The 23984-nt window shown below is 37.0% G+C and overlaps 1 protein-coding gene and 1 long non-coding RNA gene across 2 annotated transcripts; both read right to left on the bottom strand.

Annotated features, from left to right (window-relative positions):
- Positions 1-8900: 8900 nt before the first annotated feature.
- LOC132123170 (myelin-associated glycoprotein-like) lies at positions 8901-18393 on the bottom strand. Its single transcript, XM_059533731.1, has 9 exons — positions 18292-18393; positions 18032-18098; positions 17410-17772; positions 16512-16799; positions 16021-16272; positions 14592-14843; positions 14224-14487; positions 13993-14134; positions 8901-9543 (listed from the first exon to the last, which is right to left on the bottom strand). The coding sequence occupies exons 2-8, from the start codon at positions 18075-18077 to the stop codon at positions 14007-14009; spliced, it is 1593 nt and encodes a 530-aa protein (XP_059389714.1). The 5' UTR covers positions 18078-18098; positions 18292-18393; the 3' UTR covers positions 8901-9543; positions 13993-14006.
- A 1140-nt stretch (positions 18394-19533) lies between these two features.
- On the bottom strand, positions 19534-20336 carry LOC132123217 (uncharacterized). Its single transcript, XR_009426470.1, has 2 exons — positions 20307-20336; positions 19534-20183 (listed from the first exon to the last, which is right to left on the bottom strand). It is a non-coding gene; the product is annotated as an uncharacterized LOC132123217 (long non-coding RNA).
- Between the last annotated feature and the right edge of the window lie 3648 nt (positions 20337-23984).

The following is a 23984-nucleotide window of genomic DNA, read 5'->3' as shown; positions in this document are numbered from 1 at the left end:
TTAGATTAATACAATTTGAGTTATATAAAGAAATGTCCTGTGTTACCAGCCCCTGCTCTCTCGCTCTTTCTTTTTTCTTAATTTCCTGAGTGTGGCTGCTAATTGGATGAGCGTAATGTGCAATAATCCAATAAGAGTCTCATCTCCCTTTAAAAGCCTTTTGCCCTTGCCCTTTTTAGTTGGTTAATGGCACAATAATTTTCAGTTGCCTAGCAGCTTGCCAACAATTCACCTGAACGAACCTCATTTTCAGAACAGATGGGCGCAAGTGCAATATATTTCTTCCACTATAAAACTGAAGCCAAAACATTCTCAGGCCCTGTCCCAAATTGCACCCTAATCCCTTGCAGTCTTCCTCTGAGTCCACACTTTCATTTACATTTACATTTAGCTGACGCTTTTATCCAAAGCGACTTACAATTGCTATATATGTCAGAGGTCGCACGCCTCTGGAGCAACTAGGGGTTAAGTGTCTTGCTCAGGGACACATTGGTGTCTCACAGTGGATTCGAACCCGGGTCTCTCACACCAAAGGCATGTGTCTTATCCACTGCTCCAACACCACCTTTCATGACATAATGCCACTTTGACTTGAAGGTAGAAGTTGGCTGCGAAAATGAATTAAATGAATGCGAAAAGCTAAAATGAGGAAGGGGACACCCTACGGTCTCATAGACTTTACAGATACACACAAACAGCGACCATTATGTCCTCAAGACCGCAATTACACATGAAGTGTGCAATTTGGGACAGGGTCTCAATATGGCTAATCACATATTTGTAGCCAGAGTCCGCGCAGTAGTGATTGTGAGGTGGAGCCGCAAGTGTCAAACTTCTGCAGACCCAATTGCAAGATCACAATCATGACATCACACCCCGTTTTTATAACATCAAATAACTGATTAAAAGAAACATATTAGAAAAAAGCACCCTTGAACATACAGTACAAACATGATAAGAACTACCTAAAATTATGTAAACAACCTTTAGAATTTTTTTTTTTTTTTTTTTTTTTTTTTTTTTACGTTTAATTTGAGAATTTAATTTGTCTCATGTCTCATTAGGTTACATGAAGAGGTTGAGGTTATTTTTAATAAAAGTAATGCTTTCATTATTATAAAAATCTTTATTAAAAATATTACCTTCATTATAATTTGATTACAAAAATATATATTTTAATATTTTTTTGTGCTTTTTCCTGTATTGTTCTTTATTAATGATTGAAAAAGGATTCAAATAATGAATAGGCGTTTTTTAAATGGATTAGAAGTTTTTTTTTTTTTTGTTTTTGTTTTTTTGCAATTGGTCACTAGATGGCTCCCATTTATTTTCCTACTAGTATGACAATTTGAAGTGGAAATGTGACAAAAGGTTAGTTTAGGGAGATTTTGCTTTTGCAGGGTGTTATATAAGAATGTTCTCTCGTAAGTATCTTCTGCTTTTGATGTATTTGGAAATAGTGATGGTTAACAGTAGGCTAAATGTGATTTCTTTCTACAGTAAAGGAAAAAAGAGCTGACTTTATTTCCTTAAAGTATTTTGCAAATATGCCCAGGATATTAAGTAATCAATTATTAGTGAAATCTATTAACTATGCAAAATGATAATAATAATAATAATAATAATAATAATAATATATACTATATACACACACATAAGTAGGCCTACCAGATATGGGTATCAAGTAAATATATATATATATATATATATATATATATATATATATATATATATATATATATATATGACTTTGTCTTTTAATGTGAATCTAATACATTTCAGTTCAATTGTTGGCCTTCTGGAAAGTATGTTCATTTACTGTAAATGTACTCAGTACTTGGTTGGGTCTCCTTTGGCTTTAATTACTGCCTCAATTCAGCGAGACAACTTTTGGTTCTTTTGGCAGTGTGGACAGGAGCCAAATCCTGCTGGAAAATGAAATCAGCATCTTAAAAAAGCTGGTCAGCAGAACAAAGCATGAAATGCTCTAAAATTTCTTGCTAAACCGGTGCAGTTCAAAAAGCACAATGGACCAACACCAGCAGATGGCATTGTACCCCAAATCATCACAGACGATGCTTTGCAAATGAAATACAAAACTTGCTCTCATCTGAAAAGAGGACTTTGGGCCACTGGGCAACAGTCCAGTTCTTCTTCTCCTTAGACCAGGTAAGACACCTCTGAGGTTAACACCTCGTCTGTGGTTGAGGAGTGGCTGAACAAGAGGAATACGACAACTGTAGCCAAATTCCTTGACATGTCTGTATGCCATGTGTCTGTACGTCTGTATTCCTTGACACGTCCGTATGCCTAACATTAGTGTTATGCATTAAAGTTAACATCAAAGCATTAACATTTTCGTGGAGAAATCAGTTACAGTGTAGGTAAGCAAAAATGGTTATATAGTTAAAGGGGGCCATATGATGTTGCTAAAAAGAACATTATGTTGTGTATTGTGTGTAATACAATGTTTTTATGTGGTTTAAGTTTAAAATAACACATTATTTTCCACATATTGTAAACTATTGTTGCTCCTGTATGCCCTGACTCTCTGAAGTGCACTGATTTTTACAAAGCTCATCTTTCTGAAAAGCGATGTATACACTGATTGGCCAGCTATCCAGTGTGTTTTGATTGTGCGAATACCTCAAGCGTGTGACAAAAAATGTTAAGAGGCATTTGTTACATCCAGTGGGGACATAATTACTGATTATAATGACCTATACTGTGTTTTTACATGTTGCATTGCATATCGCGCCATGAAAATATAAAACCATGTCTGCATACAGTATGTGATTGAAGAAACAACAAACAAGTGCTACCCTACACTGCTAAAAATTCCCGTTTGAATCATTTAAAAATGATTTAAAAATATAAAATTTACTTACAGTCTGTGAGTCAGAAGTGCCAGACTGTCCTTGCAAAGTTGGAACTGCCCCACTTTATAAAACAGTCTTCAAGCACAGACCCATTGTAGGCTACTCTGCAGGGTCAGGAAACAGTCCTCCTTAAAATTTGTCACACAGCGTCACACACTGCAGGCTCAAGTGAGGAATGGCCGGCGGGCTATAGTACGGCACGGCCCGCAGGCTTGCGGCAACAAAATGTGACTACCCCAGGCTGGACTCCGCTTCGTCCATGGTGAAAGCCGATTCGGCGATCCACAGTGCAAAGTTGATGTATTTCCTCAGCAGCTAGCACAGATCAGCTCTAGGCATGACAAAGCGGATATCTACCTCTTTTGGAAGGCCAATAAAAGAAGTTTTGCTTTCACAATGAAAACACGCAGCATCTCCGCAACATGGTGGCAGCCGCAACAACAATACTACAGCAAGAATAAAAGTTATGCCTTCTTTGTGAGAAAATTTGTTTGGTGTTATGCAAATCTTCCCACACAGTGACATAGACATGTAGGGGTGTGATTAAACAAGGCATTTTAGGAGGGTGTGGACGTCTTAACTTTTATAAAGAATATCTCTTTGCATTTGAGACTCTTTGCAGTTTTACAGATCTTCTTTATGCACCAAGAACACTCCAAAGAGAAGATACAAATTTAAATCACATCATATGATCCCTTTAAAATACAAATTTGGACCAGCTCCAACACACCTGATCCAGCTTATCAAGCTCTTCAGGACAGTGGCCATCCAGGAACTGAGTTTGACACCCCTGCCCTATAAAGTCATAAGAACAATACACTCTTAAGAAAAAAATCTTAAGACCAGGGGATGCTTGCAAATTTTACACATTTCGCACTAGTGGATCATAACCGGGTTGTAGGTGCTGCTTCAAAATGCCAAAAGAAGAAACAGAAGCAAGAGATAAAAAATAGAGAGTAGGCAATTTATTGAAAACTGCATTTAAAGTCAAACAGGCTGTTCATCACCTGATCAAAAGTTTAAGAACATAGCCATAAAAAGGTCAAATCTGCACAAAAATATTTTCATGTCATTGTTTTTCAAGCAGTCATACTGTCAAGATCTCCTGATGGCAAAGACAAAAAGGCTTTCTCTTTTTGAACGTGGCAGGATTGTTGAGCTGCACAAGCAAGGTCTCACACAACGCGCCATCGCTGCCGAGGTTGGACGCAGTAAGACAGTCATTTTACATTTCTTAAAAAATCCTGAGAGTTATGGGACAAAAAAGTCAAGTGGTAGACCCAAAAAGATTTCACCTGCACTGAGCCGCAGGATCCGACGGGTTGTCCGTGAAGACACAGGTCGATCCTCGACCCAAATTAAGGCCCTTACTGATGCTGACTGCAGCCCAATAACCATAAGACGTCATCTGCTAGAGAAGGGCTTCAAGAACAAAAAACGTCTTCAAAGGCCACGTCTCCTCCCACGACACAAACTTGCCCGTTTGGAATTTGCAAGGGAGCACCAAACATGGGACATTGAAAGGTGGAAGAAAGTTTTATTCTCTGACGAGAAAAAATGTAACCTGGATGGTCCTGATGGCTTCCAACGTTACTGGCATGACAAGGAGATCCCACCTGAGATGTTTTCTACGTGGCACAGTGGAGGAGGCTCCATCATGATCTGGGGTGCTTTTTCCTTCAATGGGAAAATGGAGCTTCAGGTTGTGCAGGGGCGTCAAATGGCGACTGGCTATGTGGATCTGTTGCAGCGGGCATCCCTCTTGACCGAGGGGCCCCGTCTGTGTGGTAATGACTGGGTCTTTCAACAGGACAACGCTGCAATTCACAATGCCTGCCTGACGAAGGACTTCTTCCAGGAGAATAACGTTGCTCTTTTGGACCATCCTGCGTGTTCCCCTGATCTAAATCCCATTGAGAACATTTGGGGATGGATGGCAAGGGAAGTTTACAAAAACGGACATCAGTTCCAGACCGTGGATGCCCTTTGTGAAGCCATCTTCACCACATGGAGCAACGTTCCCACCAGCCTCCTGGAAACAGTCGCATCAAGCATGCCGAAATGAGTGTTTGAAGTGATCAACAAGAACGGTGGGGGTACTCACTACTGAGTCCTTTTTTGACACTTTTAGTTCTATTGTGAGTTTATTTTTGGGCTATGGTCTTAAATTTTTGATCAGCTGATGAACAGCCTGTTTGACTTTAAATGCAGTTTTCAATAAATTGCCTACTCTCTAGTTTTTGTCTCTTGATCCTGTTTTTCTTTTGGCATTTTGAAGCAGCACTTACAACCCGGTTATGATCCACTAGTGCAAAATGTGTAAAACTTGCGATGCATCCCATGGTCTTAAGATTTTGTTCAGGAGTGTACTGCACATACTGTACTGTACTTTACTTTGCAATCATTCACAGCTCTAAAACAACATGAGGCTGGTTTTGTGTGTAGAAGGTCTGTTGTCGTGTAGGTCTGTTGTACATGTCAGCTTTCAGTGACATGCATTCTGATTTAAATTAGTAATTAATATGTTAACACACTGACCTAATGTACAGTTCATCATGCAGATGATTTGTATGAATGTACGATCACAAGCTTGGATCTCAACTGGCCTGGCTCAGTCAAAGTCTTTGATCTGTCAGTGCTTGTGGAAGGAAAAGTAAGTGGGGAACTGAAAAAAAATGAGTGAGCATAAATAGCACTCTCATTTGAGTAAACTTCTGTTTAGGTTTGAAACAAAGCCAACACTGAGCTGTTGCAGGGGTTTGAATTATATTTTCTCTTGATCTGCTGCCAATAACACAGAGTTGTTTCAGGGGTTTGGTTTATAGCTTTCAAAGGTCAAAGTTGACAGAGAAAGTTCATGAGCTGCTTCTTGGCATCAACAAAGCCTGATTGCATTGGTTTGGTTTTGTCAAATCAAAACTATTCCTGTAACCCTTAGTTTGTTCAGTTACCTTCTTGGTATAGGTCATTCAGCAGTTCAGCAGTACAATTAGTCTTCTTTCCTAGCATTTTAATACTTAAAAAAAAATACCAATCTGTCCCATTGCTAAACCAGCATATAAACGGTCATAAAAGGATCCATAAATTTAATTCTAGCTGTTATAAAGTATTCAATAGGCTTCTCAATAACAATCCAGATTACCTACAGATAATGTATGAACTATATATGTTATTTTTTTTTAAACAGAGCTACTTATTATTTTTATGATAATTTTTAAAACTGAAATGTTATGACGTGCGTTAACAAATTACCTCATCATTTCACAGATAAATTGTTTTAATACCAGTTTTCAGGGTAGCCTAGGACTTTAGTACAGTAGAATACGTCTGTTGTCAGGAAAGCCAAATCAAGTTCTTATTCCTGTCCTGACCTAAGTACAAGCTCTCATTTTATTCCTGAAATTTTTATATAAAGTCTTAAATACCATATTTAAATATTTAAAGGAATAGTCCACCCCAAAGTGAAAATTTTGCCATAAAACACTCCACACCAGCGTAGAGCCATTTTGGAGAATCTAAGCTGTACACAGGCAGAATACGCTCTTCTGTGTCAGCCGTGCCACAAGAATACACTTTCTAGGTATATTTACAGTTTGGATTGAATAAAGCAGTGCATCAGTGCAGCGTGGCTGACATTGAAGAAGGTAAGGTGCCTGTGTACTAGTCAGATTCTCCAATAAAAGCTAATTTTGTTTTCCAATGACAGATTTTGACAACAAAGGTATGTATCTTAAACCTGCACGGTTTTTAACGCATATTTCATGTGTATTTAAAATGTTAAGCTGATTTTTCACACGCAAAAACATTTATTTAAACGTGTGAAATACACATATTTAACGTGTTGTTGACTTGTTAAAATTCACCTGTTTTTGGCCCTTTTGGCTTTTCATAGTGTCCGCTCAGTTTGAATGGGCATGATGCCTTATACCATGATCAAATACATACCAAGATTTAGCATTTTAACTAAAATGTATTTAGAGTTTTTTTATTCTTTTAATTCAGTTTATTTATGATTTAATATCTATTTAATATTTAAATGCTCTGCATATATTGTACACTGTTAAATACTATTTTGACATTTTCCTCTAGTGCATACAGTATACTCAAGTAACACTAAAACCCTTCCTCTAACAATACACTGATGAAGCACCAAATGACCAAGGCAGACTTTTAATGTCTTTGACGGTTTCCTGTTTTGCATCTGAACGTTCATCAGCCAATCCCATACTGCATACTGCGTTCTGTGTTACCTGAGTATATGCCCTCGAGTAAAAAAAGTCAAGAGTCATTTACAGTGCACCATATTTGCAGAGAATTTAAATATACCAATCAGAACACCCAAGTTAATATAAGGCCATTTCCTGATTTCCCCAGGGGAACCAAGAAATACACAATGCACAAAATTAGAGCCAGCAATCTCCTGTTTAAGAAGAAGAAAAGGGAATATATATATATATATATATATACACACAGTAAATATATATTTTTCGTGGCTAATTGATTGCAAAGGTTTTTTCTTTTCTTTTTTATCATACAATCTCAGAAAAAAGCCTTCACTTGGGCAGTACCCTAAGTTACTATACTAAAAGGTATAGTATACTATACTAAAACCCCTAAATGTACTTTAAAAGTACATATAGCTTATGAAAAGATACTTCCCCAGTGACTGTTTTTCTGAGAGTATACTTTCTGAAAATGTAAATGTGTTGATAGTTTGAATAATGCAATCTTGTAGAATTTTATTTTATTTTTAGTTTGCATAGATATGTGCCATGAGTGTTTTTTTTGTTTTGTTGTTTTTTGTTTTTTTACTTTTGTTAGTTTTAGTAATTACAAGGAAGGCTCAGGAATTTATGACTCATGCTTTATGTGCTTCTTATATTATGGAAGTGCTGATTTAGTCACAGAACTTCACCATGAAACTGAATTTACCTCAGTTGACTGGAGACAATGTAAAATTAACTTTCACTTTAATTTCTGGAGAAAAGATATGTTTTTTAGAATCTTGCAGGCACTTGAGTCACAATCTTGAGTTAAGCAACAATAAATGCACAGACAAAATACTTTAATAGATTTTAGTAAGTATAGAGCTTTAGGTAAAAATTGACATTTAAAGACCATTATACTGTGTGATTGTGCTAGTTAAGCTGTTTTTTAAAATGGAAATATATACAAAAAAGAATAGAAAATGAAACTGTTAATTTATTTAGAAACAGAAATGTTAATTTGGAATTACATGACATTCTGGTTCAGAATTGAGTCCCCAGGAAACACTCGAAACTGCCTTGTAATATTGGATTACATTGAATTATTGCATAGAAGATTGCATATAATTGAACCTAATAGCAAGTCTTTAACAAGTGTGATGCAGATTACATGCAAGGGGGTGTTGGTTTAATATTGTGTTTTATTTTCCTCCACACCTAAGCTAACCAAAACCACATAACATGAATTTACATTAAAGGAATAGTCCACCCAAAAATGACATTCTTACAAAAAAAAAAAAAAAAATCTTGTGAACACACAGCTTTTCATCTGAGGGGGAGTAAATGTTCAAGAAATTTCCATTTTCGGGTAAACAATTCATTTAATGTAAAACTTGTTTGTTCTCCATATATTCATGTAAATTTTAGTCCTCAGACCCTGAGAGATTTTAAGTAATTAAAGTCATATTTACAATTTGAACAATTTCAGTGCATTAAATCTAAAGTCAACAAACATTTAATTTACTCTTTGATGTTTAATCTATTATTGCATGACACGTGTTCTTTTCTTCACATGTTAGCATTGGCTGCTTTATTTTCCAAGGCGTTGTGAGATGAGAATGGTCTCACATCACACTGCTTAAAAAAAAAGCATAGTCTGTTACAGACATCTTAAACATTGTACATTTTATTGGTGAAATATTTTCTTTTAATTGTAAGTGTTAAGGCACATGCAGTCTCCAGTGTGTTGTTATCAGTTTTAACAGCTAGCTGATGTGTGAAAGGTTCCAGGTATATTGAAGTATATCCAGGTTATTGAAGTGCCTCACTGGAACCCATCACAACGCTGCGTGAATATACGGTCAGTTATCAAATCAAAGGTCTGAATAGCAATGATGACATATATCTTGTATAAACAGCGCTGCAATAAGGTTTGTCACAATGTGTGAAATTAGCTGTTTTTTCTAATTTCCTGTGTTGTGCCCTTTAAAAGCCTTTTCTGGGTTGTAAAATATGGTTTTGGTAATTGTTATGTAAACTTGCAATGACATTTGGGTTTTTCTATCAAGATTTATTTATTTTTAGTTATAGTGTTGTTTTAACATGTTTCTGTATTTTCCATTTTATTGATATTCTGGATCGACAGAAGATCAGCACAGAATACTTTTGGATGTACCTCAGCAAGTTCTTTTGCGGTTGTTTCCATCAAAGTGCTATGCAGGCATAATGGGAATGGCTGTAACATTGTAGAGCTTGGACAAATTGTAATTGAATTTATTTACTTTATAAGTGCACATTTATTTAAGATGACCGTTAATACTGTAAGGCATATTTTAACGCTTCCCGTTGTTTTGATCAAAGCACACAGGTTCTGAAGAGGAATTCATCAAGGACATGACCGCTGGCATTATAGTAGTGGGTGACCAAAGTGAGTACCATCAATCTGCAGTGATGTGGTCCTGGTAACAGAAGAAGAAATCTTGGTTATCTGTGGTTGTAACACATTAGTATTCAATATAGTACATAGGACTTACTGTATGTCATGATACACATTACATTCACAATACTTAAATAAAACCAAAATAGTGTGAAAAGGATAGTCCACCCTAAAATAAAAATTTGCAAAGTGTAAGTGATTTTTTTTGCCTGAAATTGTGGTACTTGGTGATTCATTAAAAATCATTTTAATGATTCATGTTTAAAAGTTATTTCACAGTTAAACTGATAGTTCAGTTACTCGTCCTCATGTTGTTCCAAACCCATGACATCTTCAAGGTAGAGGTCTTCACATTGCACCTGAGACCCAACACCCGGGACCCGTACGGGTCTATATTTTAAATGATCAACCGGGTCTGGGTCGGGTCTGAATCTATTACTTCGGGTCCCAGTCTAGCTTAGTCTGTTTAACATTGTGTGTAATACCCGTGCGATCGGAGTCATCGGACTCGGAGAACACTCGGCCGTGTTTAGACACTGCTTGTGTTCTGAGGTGAACTGTCACGGGAATGTTTTATATGACACTCAAATTGCATTAAAAGCATATTTTAGGTTGATCAAGCTAGCACGCATGTGCAGTCTCAAGCGCATGTCATGTTTCTATGGCAACCAGTGAGAGACACAATGACTGCCAAACCGCGCTTTACATTTTCTCCCATTTTCCTAATAATATAAATGAACCGTTTAATCTTAAAGTTTTAGTGGTCAGATTCAGACTCGACGCAGAGTAGAGAGCACAGAGATGATAGACAGAGCGGCCATGGAACTGAACGAGCAATCGTTATTATAGTTCAAAAGGGCAAACAGTCAAAGTTATTATGAGAGTTAACTCTAGTCAGAATGTGCACAGTTGCATTTGTCATCCGTCACCGTGACATCAAGTGGACTTTTGAAGCTGAAATAATGAGTGGATTCAGCTTGGACTTGGAATAACGAGAAGAATAACATGGATAACTTTCTTGTCGGAGGATTGTAATGCATCACAGGCAGTCAGGTACAAGGAAGAGAGACTATGGCGCCTTAAATTAGGTAAGCAAAAAAGTTGACTTGTAATAGCAATTTAAGGTACAGTATGTGACAGTCGGGTCCAGTCGGGTCGGTGTCTTCCCGGCGGGTTCGGTTCCAGCTTTCAAATAATAGACGGGTCGGGTCCGGGTAGGCATTTCTCGGATCTACATGGTTCCAGTTCCAGCTATTGAAATAACAGACGGGTCCGGGTCGGTTCGGTGTAGTACATTACGGGTCTCTTTCGGGTTCAGGCACAAATTTTTGGACCTGTGAAGTACCTCTACTTCAAGGCCCATAAAGGTAGTAAAGATATAGTTAAAATAGTCCATGTGACATCAATTCACAAAATCCAAATGAACCAAACTCTGACATCAACCGAATCTGGTGCACACCAAAAGTGCTAGTGTTAAAGCACCATTACATTCGTGAAGTAACAGTATGTTACAGATGAGGTAGTGCTAAACGTAAAACAAAGGGAGAGAAGAGGATCTGGAACAAATAAGGAGTTTACTGATGACAAGGGGGGTACAGACTATATTAACAAGATTACATTTAACATGCATTCAACAACGATACATTAACAACGATATCAAAATTCAACAATCACGGACCAGGAGGAACTGAACAGAACGGGTATTTATACACACAGAAGGTAATGAGGGAACAGGAGACAGGTGAGGATCAATCAATTAACTAAAACAAGAAAAGGAAGAGGACCAAATAAGGAAACAAGTTCATAATGTGACAGTTCGCCCCATCCCGGAACGGTGCGTCCTCGCACCGCAAGAGGAATACCAGGGTTCTGGAGGCGGGCGAGGAGCAGGCCAGGAGCAGGTGACGAGGGAGTATGGAGGTAGGGACCAGGGCGGAGTGGATGGAGGGAGGAGCCAGGGAGGACCCCGGAGCAGGAGGAGCCAGATGGTCCACCAGAGACCAGCCAGGACAGAGATCCATGGTTGAGTCGATGGCGGGAGGAGCCATGGTGAAGGAGCCGACGACACCAGGGGGCCGACAGGCGGAGACTGCACCGGTGGGTGAGGAGCCCAAGATGGAGCAGCACAGCCGCAGAGCCAGGGTGACGTCGAGGATCCGGAGGGCCTAGGTGGAGCAGAATGCTCTGGCGACCAAAGGCCGCTGTGGAGCCGGAGTGACTGAGGATGACGATGGAACCAGAGGGAAGGAGGAGCCTGACAGAGCCGGAGGGATGGAGTGACAAGGTGGAACCAGAGGAGTGGAGTCCCGAGGCAGCGGATGGTCGACGACTGACCAAGGTGGAGCCGGAGGGACGAGGGAGCCCGGTGGAGCAGGTGGGATGACAGGCCACGGTGGAGACGAGGGAGCTAAGAGCCAAGGCGGAGCCGCTGGGTCGAAGGACCGAGGAGGAGTCCAGGGCTCGGAGGCTGGAGGCGGAGACAGGGCCTTAACACGCCAAGGCGGAGCTGGAGACTGGCAGTCCAGCGGCGAACCATCGCGCCCAGATGGCGCGGACTGAGGGTGAGCTGCGGGACTGACTGGCACCAGCGGAGATGAGGTCGATGAATGGGCTGGTCTAGTAGGAGGAGAGAGAGGAAAGGAGGGAGGAAACACAGGAGAATCAGGGCTCGATGGAACCAGCGGAAGTGGAGCAGGGGAACTGGCAGGTCTAGTAGGAGGTGGGAGAGAGAGGCTGGGAGGGAGTACAGGAGACACAGAAAATTCAGAGCTGGGCGGAACCAGCGGGGACACAGAAAATCCAGAGCTGGGCGGAACCAGCGGGGACACAGAAAATCCAGAGCTGGGCGGAACCAGCGGAGACACAGGAAATTCAGAGCTGGGCGGAACCAGCAGGGACACAGAAAATTCAGAGCTGTGTTGGTCGGGGAAGTTAGTAAGGCACGCCAGATCTAAAAAGTCCCTGGTGTGGTCCTCCAGCGAACGGTCCAGTTGCTCCAGGCATAGGAGACAGACTGCTGGGATGGCCATTCCGGGAGAGGAGAAAAAAAAAGCAAAAAATAAATGAAAGAAAAAACGCCGCTAAATAAACTACACTATTGTGGGTCCGTGATTCTGTTACAGATGAGGTAGTGCTAAACGTAAAACAAAGGGAGAGAAGAGGATCTGGAATAAATAAGGAAGTTTACTAATGACAAAGGGGGTACAGACTATATTAACAAGATTACATTTAGCATACATTCAACAACGATACATCAACAACGATATCAACATTCAACAATCACAGACCAGGAGGAACTGAACAGAACGGGTATTTATACACACATAAGGCACTGAGGAAACAGGAGACAGGTGAGGATCAATCAATTAACTAAAACAAGAAAAGGAAGAGGACCAAATAAGGAAACAAGTTCATAAACGTGACACAGTACTTGTTGCAGTTTGTGTTTTTTTATTAGTTTTTTTTTTACTGTTCTTCTTTATTGCTGCATGTTGTTGTTTTTATTATTAAATATTTTAGCAGAATCTATTACTGTAGTTGAATTAATGTACAGTAGTATTCTATACTGATTAAATTGTTATAATTGTATGTAAATAATTTCTTTTTTTGTTGTAGTTTTTTCAGCTCTCTCATGAAATTGGAGGCTTAGTGAAGGGGATTGACATGGGCATCTTGATTGTGACTGAGGAAGAGCAATGGGAAGTGATTCCAAAAGAAGCCATTGACATTGCTATCATTTTGGAAGAGCATCTTGTCCTTACCGATATCTATAATGTCCTGAAAGCATTTGGCATCCTGATGGGTCTTCTTTACATCATTAAATTTGACTACCCAAAACACAGTACAGGTTAGGGGTGTCCAAAAAAAATAAATAATCAAATTTTGAATATTCATCCAATTTAAAATAAAACTCCACTTTTGAATGCAAAAACGTTGCTTTTGAATTTTAGGTGTGCGTTAAGGAGGAAGCCTTATAAGTGGCGCACGAGATGTGATGGCGATATAACGTTAAGTGTCATTGCATTTTAATGTTTTTGTCAGCCAGTGTTGAAGCCACATCTCGCACACAAGAGCCAAGTTTAACTCATAGTTTTAAGGCAACCGTGTAAACTTCTTATAGTTAATTGTTACAAGAAACTATATGTAGCTGGTGCACAAGTTAAAATCGTTGGTTCATATAATTTGGGATTACATATTGCATCAATTTATTCAAGCAATCAAAGGGATTACGTTGATTTACAAATTAAAATCACTCAATTTAATATTATAATATGTTTAATTTAAGATGAGTGAATTTAAACATTTTGTTAATTACTTTAATATCTTTGCTTAAATTGATACAATACAAAATAACATTGTTAAAAAAATATCTTTAATTCTTAGAACAAAATATCAACAAAATCACTCGTTGTAATAACTCACATTTTTAGTTTCAATGAACTCTACATTTTAAGGCAATCAGGTAACTTACTTTTTTGAGTAAAACTATGATGTGTAGCTTATGAGAGAGTGACCGAAAGAGCGAGATCGTTGCCAGCGTTTTCTCACAACATACACTAAAATGCAGACTAAAACAACTGCAACAGATGCAACAGAAATGTGTATCATTATGCCTGCGAAACAAACACATATTTAAAATGAATAATTTTGCAATAAAACAATGATAAAGTGTTTTAAAAAAAGACTGAATGTGAATTCTCACCATTTTGAGGAGCTTCTAAAGTTATGTAAGAATTTCCCAAAGTGTTATTGGCAAAGCACTGGACAGTCTCAGGGAAACCCAGCCAACCCTGGAGGGTGAATATGGTAAAAGACTCAGTTTGTTTAATGCTGGTGCTGGAGAAGGTTTCCAAGGAATCTGGACCAAACCACTTGAGTTCACTGGGGGGGTTGGAGTCCACAATACAGTCACAGACAGTCAAAATCTTAGTCTGGCAAGAAGATTCACCTTTAATCTCAGGAGGATCTAGATAGATAGATAGAGTATTAGCTATCATAAATCATGATGATCTTCTTTCACTAACAGTGCCAATCTAAATGGTTAAACCGAGGCCTTTCACTTATACTTACACAGTATATTAAGTTTCTGTAAACCAGAACTGTTTTTTCCCTCTGTGTTAATGGCGGTACAGGAAATGGCCTCAGTATGTCGGGATACTCTCTCCAGTTTGTAAAAGGGGCTCTTTGCTAATGTTGTTCCATTTGAGCTGAACCACTGGTAGCTGTTCGCAGGAGGGTTGCTGTTACTAGAGCAGGTCAGTTCAACAGAGTCATTCTCCTTCACTGAAGGTTTAGTGACCACGTTTACATTATATGGAGGATCTGATTGGCATAAAAGTTTGATAAAATGTCAAACATTCAGTCCATTTAATATGTGTTTTTACTAAAAGCCATTTAAGTTAGTATGTATTAGTTGTTTGTGCCCATAAATGCCAATGAAGAACTTGTATTTATTTATTTATTTTACAAATGTAGCAGCCTTTTACTGATTCAAATGCTGCAATGAACACACCTTAAAGTAATATTCCAGGTTGACTTTAAACATTTTTCGAAAGACTTAAAAGCAGTAAATAAAGTAAAAAAATTGGAAGAATTTTTTTTTTTTTTTTTTTACTTTTGGTCCAGCTCCCACTCACAATTTCAACATTCACCTCACTTTGTTGCAGCAGGCTTTTTCCATGCTGCTATGTTCAATCGAAAAACATTGAAAATATCCATAACTGCGTATGTCAACTGTTTATTTTGTTGCACAGTAGACAAATCACTGACAACATTACATACATTAAAAACATAAAATGTGACCCTGGACACAAAACCAGTCTTAGATGGAAATTTTTCGAAATTGAGATTTATACAGCATCTGAAATCTGACTAAATAAGCTTTCATTACACATGACACTATTTAACCGAGATTGAAAATCTGGGGTACAAGAAAATCAAAATACTGAGAAAATCACCTTTAAAGTTGTCCAAATGAAGTTCTTAGCAATGCATATTACTTATCAAAAATTAAGTTAGAATATATTTACGGTAGGAAATTTACAAAATATCTTCATGGAACATGATCTTTACTTAATATTCTTTTGATTTTTAGCATAAAACAAAAATCGATAATTTTGACCCATACAATTTATTTATTTATTTATTTGTTTTTTTTCTATTGCTATTGCTACAAATATACCCTAGAGACTTAAGTTTACCCCAGTGTTGTGGTCCAGGGTCACATATTTGAGTAACTTCTATTTTTCAGTTCTTTCTACCACTTCCTGTGCACTTGTGGGTCCAGTGGGAACGCAGACCACTAAAACAGATTTACAGATTAAATCAAGTTGAACTTTGACTTAACTAATCAGCTGAGTCTGAAATATTTCTTTAAATCTGACTTGTATCTTCTTCCATGTAAAAAATATTTTCTCAAATCAATAAATTGCCAAACACACACACATACACACACTCTCTCTCTCTCTCTCTCTCTCTCTCTCTCTCTCTCTCTACTTACACAGCACATTAATTTTCTGTGGACCAGAACTGTTTTTTCCCACTGTGTTAATGACTGTACAGGAAATGGCCTCAGCATGTCGTGATACTCTCTCCAGTCTGTGAGTATGTTCGTTTCCCAACAAAATCCCATTTGAGCTGAACCACTGGTAGCTGTTTGGAAGAGGGTTGCTGTCACTGGAGCAGGTCAGTTCAACAGAGTCATTCTCCTTCACTGAGGGTTTAGAAACCACTTTTACATCATATGGAGGATCTGATTGAGACAAAATGTTGATAAAATGCTATTTATTACTTCAACAATGGTCTCATCAGGATTACCCTGTGCCAAACATTTATTTCATTTCATAAGACTGTGGTTTTTAACCAGGAGGCCTATGCAGGCTTTGCATAACTTGGTCACAGGATCATTTAAAAGCATTGATATTAATATATCAAAAGATACAAGTAAGCATCTGATAATTTATTTGTCTTTAACTCACATAGTCGACTTACATTTAACATTGAGTGTTGTGTAGTTTGTCACAGTCTTCCCTTTAAACGCCGCAGAGCAGCTGAGATCTTTATTATGGTCTTCTCTAGAAGGGGTGAAGGTCAGGGTGTAAAATGTAAGCCTCAACTGCCCTGGAATTTGTGGCTGTGATCGACTCGAGTGTGTGCCGTTGTGGTTCCAGGTGACACGGGGCAGGTTCGAGGGACAGGAATGATACACGGCACAGGTGGCAGTAACTGGTTTCACTGATGTCACTTCCTCTTCCACAGAGATAGGGATCTCTGTTGTCTCTGGTGAAGACACACAAATTGTTGATGCAACAGTTTTTCCACCAGTTCTCATACCTGACACATTCATTGAAATATTAATTTGGATATTACACAACAAATCATTGTGATTAACCCTCATGTTGTGATCCAGTCATTTTGATCCGGAGAGGACTTTGTTCTTCCAAAAAATTCTAGTTAATGTTATGACGGGCCTCTAAACAAATTATTTATAAATGACACATTATGCTACAGTATATTATTACCATTTACCATTACCATTTAATCTTATCAAATTTTTTTCTTAAAGTAAGCACAGGTTTTATATTCCTTTTTTGAACTGACTAATCATAGACCTAATTTTTCCTTCCTGTAGTTCTTACAGTAGAGCATGGCACTAGCATTAGCTAGGTTGTGGGTTTGATTTGTAGGCAATGCATAAACTGAAAAAAAAATGAAAATAAAACAAATACATAAAAAGGATAGCATTGAAAGCAATGTAAGTTTCTTTGGATAACAACATCTGCCAAATCCATGAATGTAAAAACTGCAGATGCACAAACTAAGTTCCAAAAAAGAAATGCAAAACCTGTTCTAATTGAAAGAAAACATTCTGGCAAACAATTTCTCTTACCGTTAACTGTTACAGATGTTATATTCTTGCCATAGGTGTACTTGTCCAGATCTTTAATCTCAATCCGGAACATGAATGATCCAGCGTCACTGCTGCTCAGAGAGCTGATTTTTAAAGAACAGTCATTTTGACGCAAATCACCAGTGAGACTAGTGCGACCTTGAAATGCGGCACTGATTTTTGAGGTGTCTGTATGGTATACTGTTAATTCATAATATCCTTTGTACCAAACCCCTGTAAATTCTGTGTATGTTTTTCCATCTGCGGGGTAGCTGAAAGTACAGGGAATCACCACGCATGATCCAGACAAACCCACCACTGATTCTGGCATTTCAGCACTCCATTCCGCAGCGGTCTGTGACACTAAAAGCAGAATGAATATTAAATATTTTTATTATTTCTTTTTTTTTCATAATTGGTCACTAAATTATTATTTTATATATTACAAATTTCAATGTCATACCAGTGATATAACATCATAATAAAACTTTTTTAAATGAATTTTCTTTTCCCTAATTATTTTCCAAGACACTGTAAAATTCACTACATAAAAAGACTAAACATTACTTACAACATAAAACTGTCATGCATAACCATTTTATGTAGTTAAGATTTTACTAACCTCTGAGCCAGAGAAAGAGTGACAGTAAACAGCTCCAGAAAAGCATCTCTGCATCAAAGTTCAGCGCCTGGGAATAAATGTTGTCATTATTATGGCGATTCAGTTCCCAGTAATCACTTAGTAATGTTTTGGAATGACAGAGCATAGTTTCATTTCTCACTGTTTACCGAGCATGTGCAGTGCAACATTTGCAATAAAGTAGCTATTTAATAAGGGATTTACAGTCACTGTGTAGAAAAATAAATAAATGAGTAACTTACTTAATGTTGTGTCCTCTAATGGTGCCTGAGATCATTAAAAGAAGACTGATGTGCTAAATATCCTAGAGCTTCTTTCTCCCTATATCTGGCTGAACGTGATGCTTGTGATAGTCTGGTCACTTCCAGGGTGGTGCTAGAGGTGGGCTAAGGCGGCTGAAGCCCCAGACATTTTTATTACCATGACTTGTGCACATCAAGACTGAGTGTAAATGCAGTGTAAATGCATGCAAGAGCTCCTTAAAAATATGTGTAGAGCCCTGCCTCTATGCAAATGTAACTTTTAAACATATTTTATTTAAAGTGTATCCCCTGTATTCTGACACATGCATGGATTTCTCTGGTCTCAGTTCCTATTAAAAAACTGACTGTACACATTCAGCATAAAAGTGTCCTGAAATGTGTGTGTGGTGTGTGTGTGTGCGTGTGTGTGTGTGTGCGTGCGTATGTGTAAGCCATATATATATATAAAATATGTTATGTAAATTCTATATAAGAATTTTTTATTATATATTTTTTTTTGAGTGAATGCATTTGCTAAATGTAGATTAATAAATTTGCTCAATCAATCAATCAATGGATTCCATTTAAAGTAATTGCTACCAGAATCATGAGGCATTGTGTGTGCATATAGTAGGTGCCAAGATTTTGCTATTTGTTTGCTTAGGTGTACCTAATGGTTTTTACTACATGCTATGGGGTTGCTAAAGTGTTTTGGTTTGTTGCTTGGTGTATATGTAGATGAAAGAGATTGATTAAAACACCATTGAACAAACACAAGATGTGTAGCCTATTCTGAGGCTAAAACGGTATGTATCTCAGAGAACACAGAAGTTAAATCTGAAGGTTTTTTTCTTTCTTCAATATGCATCACTAGTGTTGTTAGTTTAACCACTGTGTGGGCCTGAACTTAACCTTTGTCTTCATTTTAACAGGATGTGGACTAAAAATGATATCTTGTCATGTGACGGTATTTAATGTTCCTTTGTTCTTAAGATGTGCATTATCCAATGGCCATAAAATGTATTTGCAACAATAGACTGAATTTGGTATTTGGTATGTATTAGAGATATCAAACAAATTAATTTTATAATAATAATAAAAAAAATATACAAAATATTGCACCTCCACCAAAATTACTTTGGCCTCAGGAAAGAGAAGTTAGTTCTGAGAAAAGTTATTGCATCATTTATTGCATTGTTTGATATCTAATGCATACAGTAATTCATCTTTGAGAATTTAAGATACATTTAAGATTTTTTATTTATTTATTTTCCAAGATGGTTATTTTTCAGATACAACATATTTTTAATGCTGGTTTGAACATGGTTTGCAGAAATTCAATTAATCTGAATTTATTGCTTCAGCTGTCAATAACAAAGGGAAAAGTCTGTTTTAAAGACAAACAGAAACTGCTCAGAAATTATTTAAATGTTTAAAGGGAACACACGTTTCTGAATATTTCCAAAAATATTTCCAAATCACATAGCCATCTAAATCTTTTAAGTTTCCACGAGGTCCTGACATTTCCATTAGGCGTCAGTATATTCACTGTGAACTGAACGAGGTCTGTCAGCTTTGTGGATTTTTCTCATCTACAAAGGCAAGGTTGCACATTTCCCAGCTCTGCTTTGAAAATTGTTCCTGGTTGGACCGTGCTGATGATAGATGGCAGTAACGGATGCGATTGCTTCTTGGAAAATTTAATTTAACCAAACTATTGTCTTTCGTGGACGTCCGTTTGTTTTTCCGCAGGGCATCTGCAAAACGAACTTCATCATCTGGGTCATGCTTAGTGAGCTTTTTATTTCTCCTTCTAATATTTTTTCTTGAGTCCTGGGTCATCAGAGGCCTTGATTTTCCATTGCCCATGATATATTGTGAAATGTAATGTTCTGAGAGAGAGAGAAGGAACACAATAAAAGGATTAAAAAGTTAATTTAAATTCATTCTTGCACAGTGATTATAAAACATGAACATACATACATTCAAAAGTAAAAAAGTAAAAGTGACTTTACCTGATTTTATTTTGAATTGATGTCTCTTTTGGTTTGCAGTCGGTTTTGGATTTATATAGTGTTGAGTAGGCTACCTCTGTTTATTCTTTACTTCCTGTATCAGCACTCAGTGAGTGATTTGAACAGCTTTGTGTTAGATAAGATGTTTCTGCTCTTTGGTAGAATTGTGAAAATTAAATGAAGAATAGTATTACAGAGCACAATGGATCTTCTGATCGTTTTCATCAATTGGTCAGTGATGAAGCATTATCCTCACAACCATTGATACTGTAGTAACATTAATTTGAACTGACACTGATTTAACAACCTCTGTCTAAACATTGACTGGCTGATGTGATTGCATCTGAGTTTTCAGAGATGGTCTTATTCAGCAATTTCATGGTGTCTACTAACCTCAACTGAGGTGAACTAGATGAACTATTTCTTGCTCAGATAACCTTAGATCAAGAGTGTTTTTAATAAACTAAACTGTTTCTTATGAATAGTTGTTTCGAATAGTAGCAAACACAATAGATGTTTGCTAATATTTCGATGTTTTTATTGTATGTAATTCACTAAAATGTACAACTTGATTTACAACTTAAAGCAGCGATCATGCAAAAATAACCAATATCTTGTTTCATTTACAGCAACTAACCCCTGAGCCAGAGAAAAACAGACATTTATGGCAATTCAGTTGCTACTGTACTACAATTTCTAATAAGCATTGAGTATTGTTTCAGAATCCCATTGTTTTCATTTTTGTTTAATTTCTCACTGTTTATAGAGCACAGTGCAACAAGTGCAATGCATAAGTTGCTTATTAAGGGATTTGTAGACACTGATAAAATGTGAAATATTGTCACTTAATGTTGTATCCTCAAACAGTGCGGTTCATCAGAAGATGACTGATGCTATGAATATTTGAGAGCTTCCTTCCTCTTGTATATTGCTGAATGTGACACTTGTGATCATTTGTGCACTTTCTATTTCAAAGGCTTCTGAAAGACTGTCTGTACACGTTCAACATAAAAGTACCCTGAAGGGTTAGATTAATTCTATATTAATACAATAAATGAATTAAATATATAGAGGAAGTTTATATATCCCATTAAACTTAGCTTTGCATATATTGTACAATAAATATAAAAAATATATTGCAAAAATTAAATAGAACTGTTTAGTGGTCTTGTGGTTCTTTCGTTTGGCACAAAAACTTTAACTATGTCTACTTAGGCCTTTTGAACTTATAATGTTAGCAAAAACAGAGATGCTAAATTTAGAAATGGTGTTCATTTAAGAAAACTGAACCTACACCATAGGCTACACATAATCATAACGCTTTAAGTAATGAGGTTAATATGTCTCCTTAATCAAATTAAAAGTTAGATACTGGTATACTGTACATGGATGGATTACGTCTACAAACAAATGGCCAGTATTTTTATAAAATGAAAGTTTATGAACTTTTCCGATCTGATCCTGAGGACATTCACATCATACACCAATAGATAATGTGTCAAGAAGCCCATTGATACAGAACTGCATGATTTAGCAGCTGTAACTGTCCAGCTGGATAGTGAAGGAAAGAGAAGTTAGTTCTGAGAAAAGTTATTGCATCATTTATTGCATCATTTGCTATCTAATGCAAATTTTTGAGAATTTAAGATACATTTAAGATGTTTTACTTATTTATTTTTCAAGATGGTTATTCTTCAGATACAACATATAGATATCTATCCAGCTGGACAGTTACAGCTGGATAGATATCTTTATGTTGTATCTGAAGAATAACCATCTTGAAAAATAAATCAAAGAGCAAAAATACTTGAAGGGTCAGTCCTCAATTTAATCTTAATTAAATTTTCTGAAGTAAATGTCAGTAATGGCTAACCTATGCACTGTAAATCACCACCCTGGTATGGAACTTCCAGGGTTTTGCATGAATTTGAATGAAAGTAGATTTTAAAATCATATGTTGAATATAATTTCCCCAGCTGCAACTATATCCTGTTCAGACTTCACTTTTTATTGTGCTGTCTTATTATGAACACCAGAACATGACTAACTTTCATATTAATCTTGCCTGATCAGTTAGTTTCTTTTAAATTTTTCTACAGTATATTTAATTTATCTTAGAAACATTCCTGCTGTTGTTCACTGTGTGTGTCTTGGTCAGAGTGAAATCACACAAAAATGGGTGGTACTCCACAAAACATGACTTGACGCTGATTGAACTATAGATCCAGAGGCAGAACAGTGATAGCTAGCATAACACCATGGTTGAATGTGATAGAAAAAAAATAAAAACCTCTTTTGCACCTGGATGGTGTGTCACCTTGTCGTCCTAATGAAGAAACTGCACAAGTGAAATGTTTTAGCATAGTGACAGACATAGTGTGTAGAAAAGCAGTTCATCAGATTCATGGCTACTGCACAATGAAAAAGAGGAAGTTCCATTTTTAAGACAAACAGGAATTTCTCAGGATTGATAAAAAAATTTGAGTGAAATTTTCTGAAATTTATATTACATTACAAATTTATATTACAATGATGAATGATCTCTATGGTACATGTTTGCTTTTGCTAAACAATATTAAAATTTTTACACAAACATACATACATTTATATATCTATATAGTACAGACCAAAAGTTTAGACACAGCTTCTCATTCAAAGAGTTTTCTTTATTTTCATGACTATGAAAATTGTAGATTCACACTGAAGGCCTCAAAACTATGAATTAACACATGTGGAATTATATACATAACAAAAAAGTGTGAAACAACTGAAAATATGTCATAGGCCTATTCTAGGTTCTTCAAAGTAGCCACCTTTAGCTTTGATTACTGCTTTGCACACTCTTGGCATTCTCTTGATGAGCTTCAAGAGGTAGTCACCTGAAATGGTCTTCCAACAGTCTTGAAGGAGTTCCCCGAGAGATGCTTAGCACTTGTTGGCCCTTTTGCCTTCTGTCTGCGGTCCAGCTCACCCCTAAACCATCTCGATTGGGTTCAGGTCCGGTGACTGTGGAGGCCAGGTCATCTGGCGCAGCACCCCATCACTCTCCTTCTTGGTCAAATAGCCCTTGATGCCTTCAGTGTGACTCTACAATTTTCATAGTCATGAAAATAAAGAAAACTCTTTGAATGAGAAGGTGTGTCCAAACTTTTGGTCTGTACTGTATATATATATATATATATATATATATATATATACACTGTAGCTCAATTGGTAAAATGTTGGTTGGGGGTTCGATTCCCCGGGAACACATGATATGTAAAAAAAAAATTGATAGCCTGAATGCACTGTAAATTGCTTTGGATAAAAGCGTCTGCTAAATGCATACATGTAATTTTAATTTAAATTTAATTTAAATTAAAATTTTATATATATATTTGTCATTTTAAGTATCCTTTATACATTCAAAATGACACAGAAATGTTCTATAAATTCACTTTAAGTTTCGCTTTTTTATTCCCATGTACACTGACATCAATAGATAAACCATCACAATAAAGGGAGCATTCTTGATTATTATTACAGCTGCTCATTCAGATTTGTTTAGGTCTTATTTCTGAAAGCTTTTGAACTACAGAAGGAGCTGTGTGGAAACTTTTAAAACAACTCCTAAAACAAATGTTACTGATGAATGTATATTACATCTTCATTTTCACATATCAAAATGCCCAGTCCCTA

This window comes from Carassius carassius, chromosome 41 (genome assembly GCF_963082965.1).
Source record: "Carassius carassius chromosome 41, fCarCar2.1, whole genome shotgun sequence".
NCBI classification, from domain to species: Eukaryota; Metazoa; Chordata; class Actinopteri; order Cypriniformes; family Cyprinidae; genus Carassius; species Carassius carassius.
The sequence above is the reverse complement of the archived record's forward strand: the minus strand, read 5'-3'. Positions and strand labels throughout refer to the sequence as shown.

Bases quoted from the DNA above. Each gene is read 5' to 3' on its own strand.
- LOC132123170 (XM_059533731.1), bottom strand. From the start codon at position 18,077: ATGCTTTTCTGGAGCTGTTTACTGTCACTCTTTCTCTGGCTCAGAG. The intron at 16,800-17,409 runs GTAAGAGAAATT...TGTCTTCACCAG, and splicing joins AACATCTGTAACAGTTAACG to AGACAACAGAGATCCCTATC. The intron at 14,135-14,223 runs GTGAGAATTCAC...TTTGTTTCGCAG, and splicing joins TTTAGAAGCTCCTCAAAATG to GCATAATGATACACATTTCT.